Raw genomic sequence first — 20,437 nt, 5'->3', positions numbered from 1 at the left:
CTTGCAGCTGGAGGTGACACGGAGAGCTATGGTGTAAAGAAGATGATGGAAAGGGGAAGTGTGTTAGTGTGTGCATGAAAGTGCCACAGGCTGAGACGGATGACAGCTCTTTGATTATACAGCACAGTAACTAAAGCAAAAGAGCATTAAAGGGCCTTAAAAATCATATTCTTCTTGTGTAGTGTCAGATCCCTTTAAGCTCCTCAAGTGACAGTTCTTGTTCAGTTAATCAGTTTTAAAAGAAAACACATCAAAGTGCTGCATCACTTCATTGAGAAACACTCAAGGCTGGGGCAATAGCCTGCCAAAGTGTTCAAACAAACATTAAATTACCTCTGCGCCTTTGGTTCTGTTGGGTCGGGTACTTGGACCCTGGTATACCAGCTTACAAATCTAGATATTTTGTATGGCATTCATTTCTCTTAGCAGAAAACAACGTTTGTTTGCAGAACATCTGCATTTGTTTTGTTGCAGAGTGGGGGCAAGTGCAAAAGAAACTTGGGGTGCAACTGGCCAAATAATTTTTGCATTAGTTTAAGTGCAATCCTGTTGCAATGAAGCACAATCTGGAAAAGCTGATGGTTTTCGTGTGTGTCATTTTGCTATGTAAGTGCTATTTCATGCCAAAATGGTCTCCACAATTGCACTTTGGCCCTGCCAGCTTTGTGAATGCAGAACGATGATAAATGAACTGTGCTTTGACTCTTTCCAACATTTCTCAACTTTAAAAAATAAATGCCTTCAAGTCATTGCATGCAACAAGTATTGTCAGAGGAGTCTACAAAGAGAAAAGGTTGAGAATTGAGTTGCTTAGGAGTAATAAATAACTGTTCTTACCAATGGTGGTGATAACAGTTCCAGCAAAGAAAAAGGAGGAACTGAGGTCCCAGAGGCTTGTCTGATAGGATGAATTTCCTGATGGATTTACACCTGCTCGGACTGCTGAAACCACTTGCTGGAGCGGAAAGTGAAAAAAAAGAAAGAAAAAAAGACAGAGAAGTTAGAACACACACTCCCACTGTCTCTCACAGGGAGAGTGGTATGAGGAACATAAGAAAATTAGTGGTGTGCATCAGGTTTCTTGGGGAATAGGTGACAGCCACAACAAACATCCAACCAAAACCAATTAATAGCAGTGAGACCAATGAGGAGCTTCTGTCACCTCTATGAAATGAATCAGAAATTTTACAAACATGTACTTTTCACAAAACAGCAAAAGCCGTCAAGTCCTTTAATGCTCAGGTAAAACAATGTTCATCAAATCACACAGCGCTTTCTAATGCAGAAATTCATATTATGACCCACTGAGTTTTCATAAATTATATTCAGAAACAAATTAAATGTAATTTGTCTTTCATTCAGTTCAAAGGACACAAAACAGCAGAGTGCATGACTTGTTAGCAGAAGAGAAACAACACTTAGGAAGCCGACAGCCCAGAGTTGATTTGTAGTTAACCTGTAATTTTCCAATATGTAGTGTTGGGCCAGTCACTTGAAAATAGTAATCACCTTACTCATTGAAAACATGACTTTTTACCCCGAATGTCAAAGTAATGGAGCGCTTCTGATATTAGCAACTGTACTGTAATTATTTGAAATCCCTCACACTACTCACTACAGGGGAGAGTATGCGTCTTTCACATGTTGCTGCCTTAATGTTAAAGGTTAAATGACTCACTCATTTATACCCCAACAGGCAAGATAAGTTCTCCAATAGACTAATTTTTCCACTTTTATCCTCATTGACTGCTGTGGAGACCATCAGAAGACATTTATGTGCTGGGCTTTAGACTTTGGTTTTAATAGTAATAGTGAGAGTTTTTTACACAAAAGAAACAAACTCATAAAGATCACTCATACAGCAAACCCTACCAGTGTCTTCTACACGCGTTTGCTTTACCTGCAGGTCTGTGACGATGTGACAATAAGAGTTTGCCTGAAGCAGCTTCATGTTGACAGTATCCAAGCAGAGCTTATCTATGAGGCTAGTATGAAAAACCAGAGATATGGATTTCTCCTTTCATTGAAGGTAGATGGGCTGTAATAACTTCTAAGCATCCTGCTGATCCACCAAATCATTATCAAAAAAGAAGAAATAAACTAGCTTCTTCTGGCCACAGAGGGGAAGTCTGACTATGTGTAAGATGTGAAACTAGCTGGTTCTGTATGATGGTGATGAGTATTGCACAGGTGACTGACTGAGTGTGAGTGTGTGGGAGAGCAATAGGTGCGACACGAGTCTATCCGCATCAGCTTTGCAGCTTTGAGTGTGACAAGCCCTTCTGACACCAGACGGCTGCACGGGAAACAGAACAGCAACATGTTTTCCCACTCAGGGGCTGTGCTCTCATGACAGCACGCAAGAGAGAAGTGAAGCCACCAGCTGGAGGGAAAGCACACCAGTGCACGGCTTCTCACACCCACAGTCATCTGAACAAACATGAGGAGCTGCGAGGCTCACAGCCACACACTGGAAAATGTGCATAGATCCTATTGTGTGTTTGTACTCTAGTATCTAATACAGGTTTTATGATCTCACACTATAATGATCTCCTGACTAAATTAACTGTTCTATAAACTCCGGCCCCTAAACAGCAACTGTCCAATCCAAGCATAGCTACCATAGCTTGTCACAGCAGATCCTGTTTAGCTTTAGGTGTCTCCATATGTTAGAGGGGTTTGCAAAATAAAAATTACAAAGATACTTAATATTTAAAAAAGTTTTGAGTGTGTCAACTGTTTTTTGGGGGGTTTTTTTTGTCATAAACAGTATGTTAATCTGCTCTAATATAAGCATGCCCAGCTAACTAGCTTACAAACCTATAGTAGTAAATAAGCATTACTTTAAAAGCTAAGGAGCACATCGTTAACCAACTAACCTATGGTAGTTTGTGGGGTTGCAGGTTATGTAATAAAACTAGCAAGCTTTTTAAAAAAGACTAGCATGTCCACTGTGCTGTGTGGAAGCTGCTCCTGAATGCGTCTATATCAGAGTTGAGGCCAACTTTTGATTAGACTTGAGGAAGTTTACACTCCAGCAATGTAACCAGAGATGGAGTTGTGTTTACCAAAAACACTGACCAGTCCTCATCCTGCAAGCCTTATCAATTCAGTAAAGTGAAAATAGACTCTTTGAAATTGAGTTATTTTTTGCATGGGATGTGTCACTATCCTCAGTCTTTTAACATGACAACATATATGAAGCCATCAAGTCAAGGGCGTAGGTTTGGTCTCAACATTGGTAGGGATGCAACGACCCTGCCACCCCTCCAAAACAAAGACAACCTTTTAATGCTGTCAACCAAATGGTTTATTAACATACAAAATCTGAATTTACATTCAGAAATGTATTTATATTCAAATAAAACTATACAATATTACATCAAAGACTTAGGACTAGTATATTATAATGAGCTAACATGCTAAATAATTCCTCAAAAATTTTCATAGAGTCTAAAACTACTTTAATAAAAATGGAACATTATAATCTTCATGAAGGAAGATTTACTGCAGGACTGTTGTATTAGACCAAGTCAGCTTTAGCTGGATGTTGCTAATAAATTGCCAACTGAGTGTATATTAGTAATTGTCAGTTGTATGCACTGGCTGCCTGACTGGAATTAATTGGTTGATTTCAGTGTTGTCCTCACCTGTGCAATGATTCACCTGGCATCCTAAAGATGCTCTTTAATAGTTTTATCATATACTATCATAACCATGTAACATGTTTTACCTCTCCCCTTAAAATGTAACTTAACACGTTCACTCAAAGATATTTTAACTGACTTACTCCAGCACCCAGAGCTCTGCTTCTCTTAGCGACTTTCACTAATTCAACGGTTGTTCAGATGCTAGTTGCGTTAGCTTAGCAGTTAGCGATAGCTTTTCTCCCTCTCTCTTGCTCGGTGTCGCTTGAACCAAAGTATGAACTTGTTCATCAGAGTGTGGTGTTGTTGTAACTTCAGTGTAGAGGATTGTGATGTTTATTACATCTTCAGTAATATCTGTTCTCTTACCTTCGACACACAGCTCTGCTAGTAAACCGGTGCGACCCTCGTCCGTGTACACAGCAGCTTTCAGCAGTTAGGTTATTACTCGTGACGTCTAACCAATCAGATGGTGCTGTGGGCGGGACATTGCTCCAGCTCACAGGGTGGAAACTACATACCAGGGAGAGCAGCTGCATAAGTTTAAAATTAATGTATTTTATCTATTATTGGCCAAAAAAAATAACGATACTGTGCCCATGCCTAGAGTCGAGTCGACTTCACTCCAAACATCAAATATTGGTAGACAATTCTGTCCTGCCAAAATATTGGTAGGGACATGTTCCTACCGTCCATATGCAAACCTACGCTCTTGCATCGAGTACAGGACTCTTCAGCTGGGGTCTGTTTCAACCAATTCATGGTGCTAAATTCATCTTAATTAGTTAGCTATACAGCTGCTAAAACCTACAAGCGACAATCATCATTACAGCTGACAAACCTGGTGGTCGCTTGCTGCAAAGGAGAAGCCTGCTTTTGTCAACCTGTGCCTGAAAACAAGGACCAACTGTTTCAGAAATTGCTGGGAATTTCGAGTGGTAATCCTATGTCAATTGCATGTGCAACTGAAAGCTAGCAAGACAAGTATATGATAAGTGCCTCTGAATGCTGTTTTTTTATTTTAAAACTTGACTGTGGCTAACACAGTCCAGTTCACTGCAGTAACAGAAAATGTTTCTTGGTCCAAGTGGCTTCTCAAGATACGGAATCATTACTGAGACAAATGAGAGAGAAAAGCTTTGAGACCTCAGAACGACATGCACACGAATACTTTACTGGACTGAAGCTTTTATTTCCATTTTTCCCACTTGAGATAAGATGATTCTTTGTGGTACACTTTAATAAATGAAAGACTTGTACTAGTGAAGGAGTAGTTCCTCTTGATGATCTCCATTATTTGGAGTCAATATCAAAAAACCTCCTGGAACAGAGTATTAATAATACATTGATGTAGAGTGTAAATCACTGCTCACACTCCTGAACTAGCACTGTCAGCTTTTTCCACACACACACAGACACACACACAGAGTTTAGGTCACTGCAATGTCAGGGTGTTGTCTGTTACGATCCATCATTCTTAGCGCAAACTGAGAGAGCTTTCATTAACCTACGACTGGTGCCTGTGATAAGGCAGTAAAGACCGAGGGTGTTAGACGTGAAGTGGGTGAATAATGGATTGGAAATGGAGGGAACGGGCACTAATGTAACAACACTGTTAACACTACATGACAGGTCAGAAGGTGGAGGGATACGGGCTGATGAATATTGTTACGTTGTAATCCGAGGCTTACGAGTGTTGCTTATCCATACAAGCTGATATACACAAAGACTTCACTTATATTACAAAAGAAAAAAAGATATGTTCTCAACTACCCAGTCCAGTATCCTGGGAATTACGTTCATGCTGGATGATTTCAAACTCACTCACAGCTTGCAAGTGTTCAGTGCCAATCCAGGAAATAATGTATAAATAATATATAATACAGGAAATAGACACAGTAAACATTATGTAGAAAGGTGAAGTCATCAATAGTTCAGTGTTTTTGTCATGATTTGTCTGGTGCTCTCATTCATGTCTCTGGACCCACCGTCCCTACTCTTACTATTCCTGTCTCTGCCCTGTTTATTTTGGCCTCCAAATCCAAGACTGTGTCTGAAATCACTCACTACTCCCTATGTAGTCCACTATATAGGGAGTTCGCTATTTTCTAATGCTGTCCAAATGTGGAAAAGTAGTGTACAACTGATGGTCACTAACCAAGCAATATATACCATCATGCATCGCGCTCACGCTGAAAGACAGAAAAACGGTGCCGAGTAGTGTCCGAAAGTGTTTTTTCATTTTACCAATGAGTTCTCTACATTGAACTCCCTGTATAGTGTCTAGGGAGGAGTGAATGAGTCATTGAGTGAATGAGCCCAGTCACCTGACTTCCACCTTTTCACCTGTCTCCTGTTCTCAATCACCTGAGCTTCCCTCCCCACTCACACACCTGTCCCCAGTTTCCTCATTTTCTAAGCCAGTACTTAAAGCAGTCAGTTCCAGCAGCTCCTGGTCAGATTTCCTGCATCTCTTTTCTTTGTGTTTTACCAACGTGCCTGCTCCCTGTGTGTAGTAACCTGTTGTATTTACCTGCCAGTTTGTTCACCCCCTCTGTCTATAAGCCAGAATTTGTCCATTTAAGTTCCTTCACTGCACCTACCTTCCAGTATGTCTGCGCTTGTGCTCCCCCCAGTTTTCATCAGTTTCATCCATAATCATTTCCAAATACAACAAAAGAGAGGGTTCAAAGATATATTCTGAAAACGTATCCACTGTGCCTCTAAACATCATAAATCAAACCACACAATCAGATGGGCTTGGCTCAGTCAGCCTCCTTTGTTTCCCAGCCAAAGCGGCCACATTAATTCACTGTTTTGGTACTCAGTTGTATGCTAACTAACTATGGCCAGGGAAAATAAGACAGGATAATGTGAAGACCACACTGGCTGTCTCCAAGCTGAGCCAAACAGCCAATAGAGATTGAATCGTCTGAGCTTTTTGACATCACTCACTTTTTTTTAATTACTCCCTTTGAGAGCACATCTCTCCTCAATCCTCTGCAGACTGGCTTTTGATCAGTAGGAGCCTACAAAGGTCGATGTGTGTGTGCATACATAATTAAGTAAAAGTGAGTGGGGGACACCTGTGTTGAAGCTGCGTATCAATAAATCATCAGAGGAGAAGTAGTTGTTTGAAAGGCTGCTTCAACACAGGTGTCCCCCCTGTCTCTTATACACATCAGATGTGTATAAGAGACAGCACTATAGCTGTGTCCCAATTCAGGGGCCGCATCCAGCATCACGACTAGTCTGTCCCATTTGCAAATGCAGCCTTCTTTTCCTGGACAACGAAGGATCCAACAGGTGGATCCTTTCATCTTCAATGCAACAATGGAGGATATCGAAAGGATACTAAACATAGAAACAACCTCAATTGACCACAGCATCGTTTTGCGGGTTGCAATACTAAAAGTATATTACAATAACTAACAGAAATGTAACAGGCTACAGTGAGCTTGCTTGACTGTTTAAAAATTGCGGGTTTGTTCATTTTGTCGCACAGGGTTAGAGTTAGGGCACAGTGTCGCTCTGTGATAACAAAACATGTGAGTTCAGCCAGTAATGAAATGGGGGAAAAAAAGGGTAATAGTACAACTGAAGTTGATCTTGTATTAGTATCTTGCAGATGTAGTGATATTTCCCTGGATAAGTGAAGTGTTTGATCTGAGCAGATCACCAAAGCGACCATAGCTATCTGTACAACAGTTCGTGACAATCCATCCAATAATTCTTGATATGTCAGTTGGGGCGAAAGTGGTGAACACACATTATCAACCCTGGTGCCACGTTGCTAGTGTTGCTAAAAAACTGGTGCAGTGAACAAAGAGCATTATTCTTTCTGAAATGAAGACTCAGCTGCTCCTACTGTTTGCTGCTTTCATTATTCCTGCTGCGTCCAGCCTAATTAATCTCTAACATGTCAAAGGTTTGCAGCACCAGCAAAAGCAACAGTAACGTTTATGGTGACTGTGCAATGCCAACAAATGGGCTGCCTAGGGAAACCAAAAAAAAAAATTGTGATAATAATAATGACATAAATGAAGTGAATGATGAGCAGCATTTGCACATGCTGAATAATACCACACGCCTAAAGTATCATTTGCTATTGTTTGGCTTTCTTTACAAGAAAGCAGCTTTGTTGTTGACAAGAGATCATTATCTAACAGTCAATCTGAAAGATAATAATCTCAGCACAGAAAGCATTATCACCATCTTTGAACATTAACTCTGCATCTCAAAGCCACGTAACTGCCATCTGTGATCAGCCCCTCTTAATCAAAAACAGGCTCATTTACATAGTTGGGCACTGAACATTGTTCAATAATAAATCCTTGTCTAATAAATCCTTGTCAGCCTGGGTCAGTTCGAATATGTTCAGAACCTACATGAAATATACATTTCACTGGATGCCAACGCAGTGGACAACAGTTCCTAAAATACCAAAGGAAAAAGAGCTTTCACTAAGGCATCAGCTGTAATCAAATCACAATCACTGAGAAACTCACAGAGCCACCTTTTCAATTCATATTCGACTCAAACTGAAACTGAAAATCTAACCAGACCGACAAGGCACTACATCCCAAACATCAAACGAATGAAACACTGGTAATAACACCTCGCACTTCCATTCAGCATGACTGATCTGAGGACAATATATAGACGGAGATATCCAATTATACTCACAATATTTACAATTAATTCAGGATACAGGTTAATGTGCATATACTAGACTTCGGCTTCCTGTACCTATCATACAAACTGAAAGCCAGAGACACTACACTGACAGTCTCACTCACTCATGTTGAGCTATAGTGACTAACAACAGCTTTTTCATTGTGTTGCGTTGTGCAAGAGTTTTAGAGATGTGGTCGTTCAGTTTATTCTATGGGTTTATTTAAATGCTCACACTCACAAAAGTGGCAACACTAACTGTAGTCTTAGTACATAATCAAAATGTTCAACTTAAATACAGTGTGAAAAATAAGCATTTTTATCTTCATTATTCATTTAATTTATTACACTGCTTCTACCTAACAGTGAGATTGGTGGATGTTTTGGCATTTGGAGGCCCCTCTGGTGCTACAACAGAATCAGGGAAATGGATCAGCTCCTGGGCCAAAGTTATGTAGACGAATCAGTTTCCCCCGGGATTTTAAGACCTTTCAGCTCAGCTCACAATAGAGGAGTAATCATCATCTACAAGTCTGATATGACTGCTAGATTCCCCAAGAGGAAATGCTTTTGATCAACCCTGACAAGTTTGGTTTCTGATGAGATCCACTAATCCATAAAGGAAGAGTTGTGGAATCAGTAGATGTCTTTTATTAGAAGACTGCTCACTCAGTAGCCTACTGATACTGGTAGTGCATATTTATTTTAGTTAAATGAATGTTGAGTGAATGAATTTCATTGAGTCTTCTTTATTGTTTACTCATTGGGCCCTTAAACCAGAGCCCCTGTATGAAGTGGCTGTTATTAAGATTTCTTGTTGAAAAACTGCACAGTCAAACTTCATTTTTTGTTTTGTTTTTTTTCTCCAATACAACTGCACAGGGCGTTATTTGGCTACAGTAAGTCTATATTAAATGGTAAGTAAAGCAATTTAAAAATGTTCGACATGTACATAGCACCGCCTTTAGAAAATAAAATCTGCACTTCAGTATTCCTTTCATGGTTTCCTATAATATTTCATTATATCATTTATCTGTACCTTCCAAAACAAACCACAGTTAGAAAATGAATCAGTTTTGTGATGTGACAACACTATGGTTGAGGTTTGGTTAGGCTTAGGCACAAAAACAACATGGTTAGTTTCAGGGAAAGATGGTGGTTTGGGTTAAAATAAGTATTTTATTCATCATAGAACCATGTTGCTCATGCTTTAAAAAACAAACCTGTTGGTTGGAACCAAGTGCAGTGTCTCGTAATCCAGCAGATTGATGGATGTAAAACCATGGTAAGTGAAACATGGACTATGTTTGATATAAAACCGCCTCCAGGTACCACATAATAAATGTGTATAAACAAACTAGTTCTTTGGTTGTTAGACTGGCTGAAAAAATATCTTCAGGTTAAAGGTCTGGCAGTGTTTACTCCCAGTCAACGTGTTCACAAGGTTCAGAGATACTGTAAAGCTGTTGAAATGTCAATATTAACTTCATTGTATATTTTCTTTTTGTGTAGAATACTGTCTTAAAACCACCATTTGTAGAATACCTCTACTCAAAGTGCAAAATATTTTTTGTGCATTTCAACAGTCTTCACCTGCAGAAGAGAAAAGATTTGAATTATTTATGACATTGATGCCTTCACCTACCTTTACCAGATCCTCCAGCTCAGAGGAGTTTACGCAGGCGTGCATGACCAAGAACTTCACTTTTTCTTCAAGAATGGCCGTTTTCTGGGAGCTCTCGTGAGCCTGCTCCAGCGCTCTGAACACCGTTGCCCCAATAATTAGGTAAAGCACCACCAAGAAAAAGATGGCTGATACTGTTTTCCACCTCATGACAGTTGTCCGGGTGTCGCACTCATCCTCTGGAACGTTCAGCACCACCGGTTTTGTCGAGAAGGACAGGCGAGGTTTGGAGTTGTGGGCGGCAGACTTGGGGTCAAGAAGGTCAGGTGCTGCCACTGTGAGGAAGGAACTGATTAATTTGGATCAATATCTATCTATCTATCTATCTATCTATCTATCTATCTATCTATCTATCTATCTATCTATCTATTTATCGTTTGTTGGCCCAACCACAGACATAAAAGGCCACAACATATACCATAGGGTTCATACAATTTACGATTACGGTTGCAATTAACAATCATTTTCATTATCGTTTATTTTGATAAATATTTCCTGGATTAATCAATTAACTGGTCTGCTGACTGACAGGGAGAAAAATGCTCATCACAGTTTCTCACAGCACGAGATGATGGTCAGTCTTGTTTGTCCAAAAACAGTTCAGATGTTAAAAATAAACGTAAAAACAAAACAACCAATCAATTAATCCACTAACTTTTTCAGATCTATATAAGAGAAAAATGTAATATATTGTGAGGCAATAACCATCTGAAGAAAGGAGGGTAAGCACTGAATTTTACTTTAAGCTTCATCAGCAAAAGCTATTAGAGAATAGTTACTACTGTTATGAGTCATTTATATTAAACTCATCCAGGACAAATCAATCACTGAGCACTATTTCAGAATATTCTCAATAACAGCCTTTATTATATCCTCCTCCTTTTTTTGCCATTGAATTACAGGTTTTCAATCATGTACTCATAAATATTTGACACATGGGAACTTAATGTACCAGCTCCTGTGTCGTTACAGTTTCTCTCTTGATACTCTTATTTCTTTCCTTGATAATAAACCAGTGGAACAGCGCCTCCCCACAACATTTGCTGACCTGCAGCGGGTCTAGGGCAATTTTTATTCACAGAGCGTTCAATGCACTGTGTGCAGAAGCGCCATACCACCTATAATTTAACAACATTAACATTCATACAGTCATTTCAGGACTTGAATACATGTATTTTCATCTCTTAGTTTGGTCTAATAATGGGAATCGTGACTTCTTCCTGGATTCAGGCTCCTTCATAAAATAGTATTTGTTAAATTTGTATTTTCAGTGTTATGAAAATAAAGACATGCTTAGGCTGGGATTATCTGTGACATAATTCTACTATGTACAACGGTGGAGCACGCTGCAGGTGGTTTCATTTTATTTATTTATTTATTTTTTGTGCTTTGGGGTCCCACAATATAAATGAACACAACGTCTGAATGGAAGCTCATAAAAAATTAAACAATCTGCTTGCTACAGTAGACGCAATTACATAATCATCCCATGAGGTCCAGATAGCCAGTATTTTATAGTAAACAACTTATGGACAGGCTCTGTCCCTCAATAATAAGCTGAAACCATGAGAAATAAACCCTTAACATAGAAATTATTTTTTTATGGGTTTTGTTCATTTAATGTTACATAATTACATAACTGTGCATTACATACGTGCTAAAATACACCGTATGGCACATTTACAATAAAAGCTACAGTAAAAGTATCTTAGGACATAAGTTCACATGTCATTTTTTCTACCCTGTGAACAGCAGGTTTATACAAGTCATGCATAACAGGTAATCTTTGCATCATTCTCGTGTTGGATTTCAACTAGTTGTTTTCGCACTTACTTCTCTACCATCTCTTCTCTCTTTGTTTCCTCATCGAAGGATCCTTTTCTCTCCACGAAAGTGCAAACAATGGTTGATCCTCTGACAGTCGCTTTCTGTCTCAGGTGCTCCCACTGAGGGACGTAGCCGCTCTCCACATGGTTTCGGGCGAGCTGCGCTTCCCTTCCACTTTACAATCTCCGGAGAAAATACATCCAGGACATCTTGTTCCCACCAAGAGACATGCTAAGAAGGAGCGTAAAAGGAACAACGGCTTCCACGAAATCCATCCAGGTGTTTGGAGACATTGTGCCCCGTGCGGGGGGATTTATGGAAGAGGAGAGGTTGGGGTTGTACTGGTCAGAGGAGGTACTTAACCAGTGTGACACGCTGGATGCGCTGCGCACTCCCACTGCTCTGGTTGTGGACAGTGTGCGTTTCTGCTGTGAGAGAGGGAGTGAAGCTGCCTGCTGTGCAGCACTCCAGAGGCTTCCCATGCTGCAGAATTTCACATACTAATAATGGATGACCATGATATGAAGTTTCTCCAACCTCTATCACAGCTGAGATTCAGATAGTGAGTTATACAACCGTTTTGCACAAACTATTAATATATCTCGTTGTACATTATGGTTATATATTATGAAAGACCCCTCTTGTTCCAAGAAGCTGCCCACTGCCTTTTCCTCAGAGCAGCCATGCAGGGGTAAAGTGGCTCAAGAGTGCACATGTATTCCCTTTCTGCATTGGACAAAAAAAATGCTAAAATTGCAATTAGTATGTTACTCATTTTTGCTTAAGAGAACATTAACTTTCTACAATGGCCTGGATGTTACATCTAATCCTGACATTTGTTTTCAGTTTTTGTCTGGAGGGCATTTTGCTACTGACCGAGGGGGAGAAGAGTGAGCGTTTACTGCCGACCTCCCAGTCACAAGCACACACCTCACATCCAGGCAACAGTCAGCTTATTAGAAGCAGACCTCAGGTTGCACTGACAACTGTCCTGAAGGACAGGCGTGCATTAATTAAACTCATCTGAGACAGTGTTTATGGCCTGTGTCACGGATTGGACTTAATTTCACCTTGGCATGCAGGTTTGACCACTAACATGAAAACAGAGAAGTAAGGGTGACAGGGATTTTCACTAATTTGATAGTCACTTGCTGCTCAGCTGCTTTTTCTGTCCTGGTGAGAGTGCTTGTATGTGTGAAAAAAAGAGTGTGTGTGCGTGAATGTGTCCACAATATTGATTGCATTTGCATGAGCTACTACAGCTAATTGAATTGAGAGACTTGCACAGCTGTGATGTTTGTCTGTGGTGCTCTGACACACACACACACACACACACACACACACAGACAAACGATCCTCTCTTTGTCAGTGAATCTCCCAAAAAACTATGATTCTTTGTGTAAGTGTAAAATAAAAGATAATGAAAGCGAATAACTCATAAACCTACAGTGGCCGTCACAACTATAGGGAATTACAATGGCATATCACAAAACACATTAGCAATTCATAAAACAGCAGAAAATGATAAAAACCAACCCAGTCTCATGTCAGTTCGCATCCAGGTACAAGTAATGTAGTCTATTCATTTAACGTACATTGACGTGAATTGTCCATTTTTTCATGACAGTCGGAAGGAGATTTAGTTTGTGAAATAGTGTAGAAATGTAACGTTGTGATTCCTGTACAATCACAAGAATTTTCTGTTGTTTTCATGACAGAAATGACACTTTTTAATGGCGATGTTTTGGCACTCACAGCACTTTGTAATGGTTTAGGAACTGAGACACAATATGTTTATTTATATTTAAACAAAACCACTTTACCTAACCCTAATCAAAACGCTTTTATTATTCCTATTTGCCGTTGTGATTCTCTATTTGCCGTTGTGTTTTTTGATTTGTTGTTGTGTTTTCCCATCTCTTGTTGTGATTTGCTCTTCATGACCTCCATATAAACTCCATTTTTGCTGAAATTTCAGTCTTCCAGTAGCTGCGTTTGTTGGTGAAACCTCCTCTGCAAAGGAAAGGAGGAAAATGGAAAAAATATATATTGTGGTGTGCTGCATGACAGCAATAAACCATACAATGATTTTGCACATGCACTGTGCTTCACCTCTTAACCTCCTAGGACCTGGCGTCCACATATGTGAACCTCCCATTTTGGGTTCTCTAGACCACAATACTAACTTTTTCTCAACAAGGGCCTGGTGACCACATATGAGGATATTATACTGCCACTCATTAATCGAAATTTAAAACTAATGTCCTCATATGTGGACATAATTTTTCTCAGGTCCCAATCAGCCTATATAGCAAAGAATAGAGCTCGGGTCTTAGGAGGTTAAAATGCTTTTAATGGATTGTGTCCAGATTTCAGTAAGTGCTTTGCTTCCTTTGCTCATACTTATTCTTTTTCCTTTCTTCACATTATTTTCTTTTTCTGACCATCTCTTGACATCTTCTACTCGAAATGACTTTGAATCAAATGGCAGATGAATTTTGACAGGAAGTGATGTCTTCATCTCCCATCATCTTCAGTGAGTGTTGACAGTAAAGGTATGTGATATGTTTCTGTTTGATGGCTTTAGCTCATTAGTTCGAGTGTTTGGTCCATCAATTCAAGAGGTGGAAAATCAATACCTGCTTCAAATGTAACATCGTTTGGGGCTTATATGACCTGCTGTGTGATTCAGTATACAGCAGTGATGAATTATTCATGTAGTAAGTTTCTGTCATGGCCTCTATCTCTGCTTAGCATGCAGAGTCTCTCTCTCTTCCTCTGTGTGTGTGTGTGTGTGTGTGTGTGTGTGTGTGTGTGTGTGTGTGTGTGTGTGTGTGTGATCACCTGGAGACAGGTGTCCCCCGCAGGCTGAACATAGCTTCACCAGCTGCAGCCCATCACATAATCAGCTCCTCTACAAAGACTCAGCTCTGCCGCATGATCGTAGCGCCTGTTTCAGTCAGTCTCCCTTCCAGCCTTCATGTTTGCAAGTCTGCTCCCCTCCGGCCCTGACCTCCAGCCTTGGATCTCCCTGCTCTCCCACTCTCTGGACCAGCCTGCCTCCCTTCACTCAGCCCAGGCCCAGCCCTAACCCCAGCCAAAGCTCCTGCCTAGCTCAGCTAGCCACAGTCCAGACCAATCTATCTAGCGTCCCTAATAAATACTCTTTTCAGTTCAAAACCTTTAAGTCTCTTGCCTCTGTGTCTAGCATTTGGGTTCACTAGCTAAGCCTTAACAGTTTCAAATCTTTGATTTACTTATTTCCAAATTCTCTTCATTCTTTTTATAGACACACTTGGAAAATAAACCAGGCGTGGACACAGTTATGTTGAAGCTTCAGGTCTGAGCTTCTTTATTTTTGATTCGCACTATCACTGTGTCTTGCATATCAAAAAGTCTTGCATATGTGTGTTTATTTCCAGTAATACTTTAAGTCAAAGACTTTTGAGTGATGGTTGTAGTACTGGATTTGATTATGTTGCTATGGTTACGGCTATGCTGTTATTGTAGCAATGGAGGCTGTAGCTACAGATGATTTAATGCATGACTCTCAGGGTTGGTTTGTTACACTGGCAGCAGCATCTACAAAGCAGAGTATAACACTGAGTGTTACTGTGTATTTTCTCTTACAGGGCAGAGCAATACCGCGATGCAATCTGGGATGGAGAGCAGCTCATCATTCGTGTGCTGAAGTCAACAAGTGTTGCGAGTCACTATTAATCTGGGGTTGGCTGAGGTTAAACTTTCTTTGTGCTTGATGTCCTCCACAGGGGTCACAGGTCAGCTAGGATTCATCAGAACTCAAACAAGGTGGGATCGTGATTCTGCTGCTGAGGTATTCTTCACCAAGGCTTCCGACCATTAATGCTGTCATGTTTTCCCAGTAGAGTGACAACACTTCAGTGGTACCTGCTGCGGGATTTGACAGTCTGTAAATCCTTTTGACTTTGTCAGTGAGGCTTTGCTTTACAGCTGTTCTTGTAACTTCTGCTGTAGTCTCCTTGAGGGACCTGCTTTCATCTGTTTTTGTCACATTTAGCATGGGAGTATCAAGTCTTTTCTAAGCACCTGAACCTCGTGGAACATTCATGAGTAAGAAATCTTTTCTTCGCGATTTGTTTTTGCTTTTATCATGACTTGTTTGTCCACAGTAGTGTCCACTTCTTCTATCTACTTTTCTGATTATTTCCAAGTGGAGTTTGCAGTTAAACACACACAATAATATTTCTAAAGAAGGACACAAGAAGAAAAAATCCATTTAAAAGCCCATCAAAGAAACTATTGCGGCCCAACTCATACATATAATGACAGAGAATTGCTTGCCAGCTCAAGTTTTTTTCCTGTTTATTACACTGTGTGGTGAAGTCACACACAGCGGAGCAGTTTAATGTGCAAACATAGTAATATGTTAAATGACCTGAATTTCCATTGACTTTGAAAGCATCTTATCTATGCGCATAATGTGGCTGCACAAGATTAAATTAACCTTATTTAACATGAATGGAGCCTGACGGAGACTGTCTTAGAACTTTGATATTCATTCAGATGACAAAGTTACACTGATGGGTCTTAAGCTTTATGAGAAGTAATCTTACTTGCTAAGGAGAAGCATTTGGGAATTTCAGGCAATCCATTTAGCTATTTTTGTGCAGGAAACAGCTTGACGAATGCCTTTGACTCATTTTCATCTCATTAACAGTCTCCTCATCATGTGTAATCTCATGCATCAGCACCTTTTGTCCTTATTTGCTGACTGTTTGACTCGAACAGGACAGTTGTAACATGAAACATATGGCCTTTGTTACATTACAGACAGTGATCTTATTATTGGGGACATTGGTGCATTAATGAACCCTATTACCATAGTAATGTCTTCTAATGGCACAGCAAAATGCCAGACACTGGTGTAGTAAGCCATTTTACAAGTCACCTGTGACCTGTTTGACAAAAGGTGCTTACAAAGTGGTTTCATACAGAAATCTGAAATCAATTAGAATTAAAATTCTGTGTTTTTTCAAATTTTATTTCAAATAAGAACATATTATTTTAAAGATCCTCCTACACCAATATGTTGCGTGATCCCCCAAGGGATCATGTGAGTGTGCTGTGTTCATCTTTGTGCCATATATTGGCTATATTTCATATTTTTGGGTATTCAGTGAATGTATATTTTGTCTTATGGACATGGTTGGAGATTAGCACCTGGATGCTATTATTTTTAATGCAGTTCCCTACATAGTTACAGATGCAGGGCAACACAAACAATACTGCAACATTCCTGATAAAAGTTTGACAGTAAAGCTGAGTAAACATTATCTGCAACACCAGCAAACAAAAATACTGAAAATGTGATGACTTTTAAGTGATCAAACATGTATATTTTATACTCTTGTCTGCAATTTTGCTTTGTACAGACTTCGAAGGTTTAATGTTCGACCAATAAAGTGCACCCCAACACCAAATCCTGCTGAATCAACCTGAATCATTTCCACTGAGGCTGCAGTTTCCCCCTCTTGCAGAAAAGTATGAGCAGCAGGGGCCTTGACTGAGTATAAAATGATTGTTTTTTAGATCGATATGTCATCTGTAATGAAATTTAAAATTAGATCAAGATACTGACTTCTATCTTCACTATCTTCAAACATCATAAAGAGTAAATGTTTCTGTGTGGAACGTCTGCACTTTACTTTCGGTGAGCTTGCACCATGAGTAAGTGTTTAAATATTTAGCATATAGACAGACTAACCACCTGAATTTTAGGTTAGTCAGTGAGCCCATGAATGTGAGAGTCAAGTCGACTGCACTCTTTCTCCGCAGTGATTTCTCTTTTCAATGAGATCACTGACTTTGATTGGGGTGGAAGCAGATAATACATAGTTTCATATACAATTCGCAGTCATGTGGACAGCCTCTATAATAACTGATGTCGGTCTCGAGCCGCTCCCTCATTAAGCTGCGCTGTTTAACACTGCGTTGCACGTTGGATGTCGGGCCTGGTTGTTCCAGTCACTGGCTCTTGATTGCAGGCAGAGCTCACAAAGAATAATTCTGGTTCCCCAGCGGACGTGAGTCTCTTTCTTAGTCAGCCGAGCCCCACGAAAAACCATTCATCGTGAACAACTGAACGAAAACTTAATGAGCATGTGAAACCTTCAAGATCACTCACATGCACATACTTGGCCTGTTAAATGAACACATCTCTGCGGCGCTTCGAGGTATAAAAACCTGGAGAGCAGTGTAGAGGTTTGCAGACAGTTTGTGCTGCTACAATAATTACTTGACAGTCTTGAATATGTATTCATCAGGCAGTCGACGGCACCTTTTTGCACATGATAGACAACCAAAGAAGCTAAACGAGTTAAAAGTGGTTAATGCCAACAGCATTTCCATCATTTCAGATTATTGAACATTGCTCTATTTGCCTGCTGATGAACAGAACTAGTGCTCAGGCCTGCACAGCTGAGGTAAAATGCCTCGTTTAAATGCTTCAACTCAAAATCAGGAACTATTTTATTTAATGTCTGAACTAAGTCAGAACTGCTGGATTTATAAGAGGTTGAATCAATGTTTTTTTTTTTTTGGTTCAGTAATAGTATCTTAGAATGACACTGTTAGAATGATAAACCTGACTTAAGGTTTCAGGCTTTACATGAGTATGACAGATGAAACATCTATTATCCCTGGATTTCTGCTTGAAGAGAAAGGTTTTAACGGTCATACTGTGCAAGGTGAAAAACATGTTTTCTTTCCATTTGAAGTGTAACAGTCTATTTTTTGTCTGATCATTTCTACTATATGAAATTAAAAATAAACTCCCACACACAGGACTCTTGTATAACAGGTGAAAATAGTCTGAAGAGGTCAAAACTTAGTTATAAAGTAAAATAAAATTTATAGTGAGGCCAACACTTTTTAGCTCATAGCCTTCATCGGGGTCATAATAAAACACATTACAAATAATATTTAATAGGATGAGCGTAAGAAATAATAATAATCAGTGTGAGGGGAAAGAAGAAAAAACAAAGTTCTGCTGTGTTTCCTCTTTATGGATTCTTTTCTGCTGTATACAGTATATACAAACACAACACCGCTGGAAGGTCTGAATATAACCACATCGATTTGTTTAGACATGTTGTGGGCTTTAACATGAATAAAAAAAACTATAATAAATGGAAAAATGATTCTGGTTTTACCCACATACAGCCAGAGCTGACAACTGCAGTAAGTTTCTGTTGTCGTGTTTGATGACTTTCTTGACAGTGACCTCTTCACTTTCTTTTTTGCTCTATCTCAATCCAGACTTTGATGTAAAGCCCTTATTTTTCCCCATGTTCTTCACCACCCACTGAGATGTCTGTGTCACCTATCCCACAGTGCTCTGTCACACCAGTACACCTCAGCAACAGGGGGGTCAATTAAGATTAATGTGGGGGATGACAAGGGTATTGGTGACACACACACACACACACACACACACACACACACACACACACACACACACACACACACACACACACACTCATAAACACATACTTCACTATCGAAGCTGGTGAGAGGAGATAACTGCCGGGTTGTTTGGCCATGCAGAATGCAGTAACATGTATCCATGAGAGTGTAATTCAATATGGAAATGTAAGGTTGTAAAGACAAAATATTGATGTTGTTCTCGCGGGGCCTCTCAAATATAAGAGATCAGAAACTTTCATCTCATCTGCTGGAAACGATGAGTGTTTATTACAAGAATTACGAGAGGCAGCACATAAGGATTTAGATACAGATTTAGATGATGGATGCACTTGCACCAACCATATCACAGAACTGGGACTATCACACACGGTCCTGGTTTAAGTTAGGTCAGTTTCTGGTTAAGATCTTCGTTCACGCGTGACTTCTGGGGCAGCATGATGGTGCAGTGGTTATTGCCTCACAGCAAGAAGGCTCTAGGTTCAAACCTGCCGGCCAGCTGACAACTCTGTGTGGAGTTTGCATGTTCTCCTCGTGCCTCCGCGGGTTTCCTCCGGGTACCTTGGTTTCCTCCCACCATCCAAGAACATGCAGGTTAAGTTAATCAAATTTACCCATAGGTGTGTATGTAAAGGCTGATGGCTGTTTGTCTCTGTATATTAACCCTGTGATACACTGGCGACCTGTCCTGAGTGAACTCAGCCCAGTGTCAGCTGGGACTGGCGCCAGCTCCCCTGCGACCCTTAGAGGATAAGCAGTGAGGCTAATGAATGAATTTCCCATCGGGATGAATAAAGTATAGTCAAAACTTTAGGCTTAAACTGAAATGGAAATGTTAGCGTTATACCCCAACATAAAAGTAAGGCCATGGTGGATGTCTCCCATGCAGAAAATGCTTCTTTTTTTTTTTCACGAATTACTCTGTTCTTTCCAGCTCGTTCCTCCTCCTGCAGGATCCAAGATTATTATTATGAGATCAGCGACACATCCTGTCATGAAGAAAATAACTTTTCCTCTGGGCTCGGTTGTTTGACAGGGAGGTTTGCATAGTGGAAGCATATGCATACAAGTAGATGTGTGCACACACACACACACACACACACACACACACACACACACACACACACACACACACACACAG

The 20,437-nt window shown here is 40.1% G+C and overlaps 1 protein-coding gene across 1 annotated transcript in view; it reads right to left on the bottom strand.

Moving 5' to 3' along the window:
* LOC111650560 (potassium channel subfamily K member 2-like) overlaps window positions 1-13,867 on the bottom strand; it is a 29,864-nt gene extending 15,997 nt beyond the window's left edge. Inside the window, exons 1-3 of the mRNA XM_023400462.2 lie at window positions 11,839-13,867; window positions 9,967-10,280; window positions 838-955 (exon numbers count right to left, since the gene is read on the bottom strand). Coding sequence (XP_023256230.1) covers window positions 838-955; window positions 9,967-10,280; window position 11,839 — 433 coding nt within the window. The 5' untranslated portion in view covers window positions 11,840-13,867. The remainder of the gene's footprint in view (window positions 1-837; window positions 956-9,966; window positions 10,281-11,838) is intronic.
* Window positions 13,868-20,437: the final 6,570 nt, after the last annotated feature.

Source organism: Seriola lalandi, unplaced genomic scaffold (assembly GCF_002814215.2).
Source record: "Seriola lalandi dorsalis isolate HSWRI2012SDOR001 ecotype SW California unplaced genomic scaffold, Sedor1 jcf7180002052504, whole genome shotgun sequence".
Taxonomy (NCBI): domain Eukaryota; kingdom Metazoa; phylum Chordata; class Actinopteri; order Carangiformes; family Carangidae; genus Seriola; species Seriola lalandi.
Note: the sequence above shows the minus strand (reverse complement) of the source record. Positions and strands in the feature narration are given on the sequence as shown.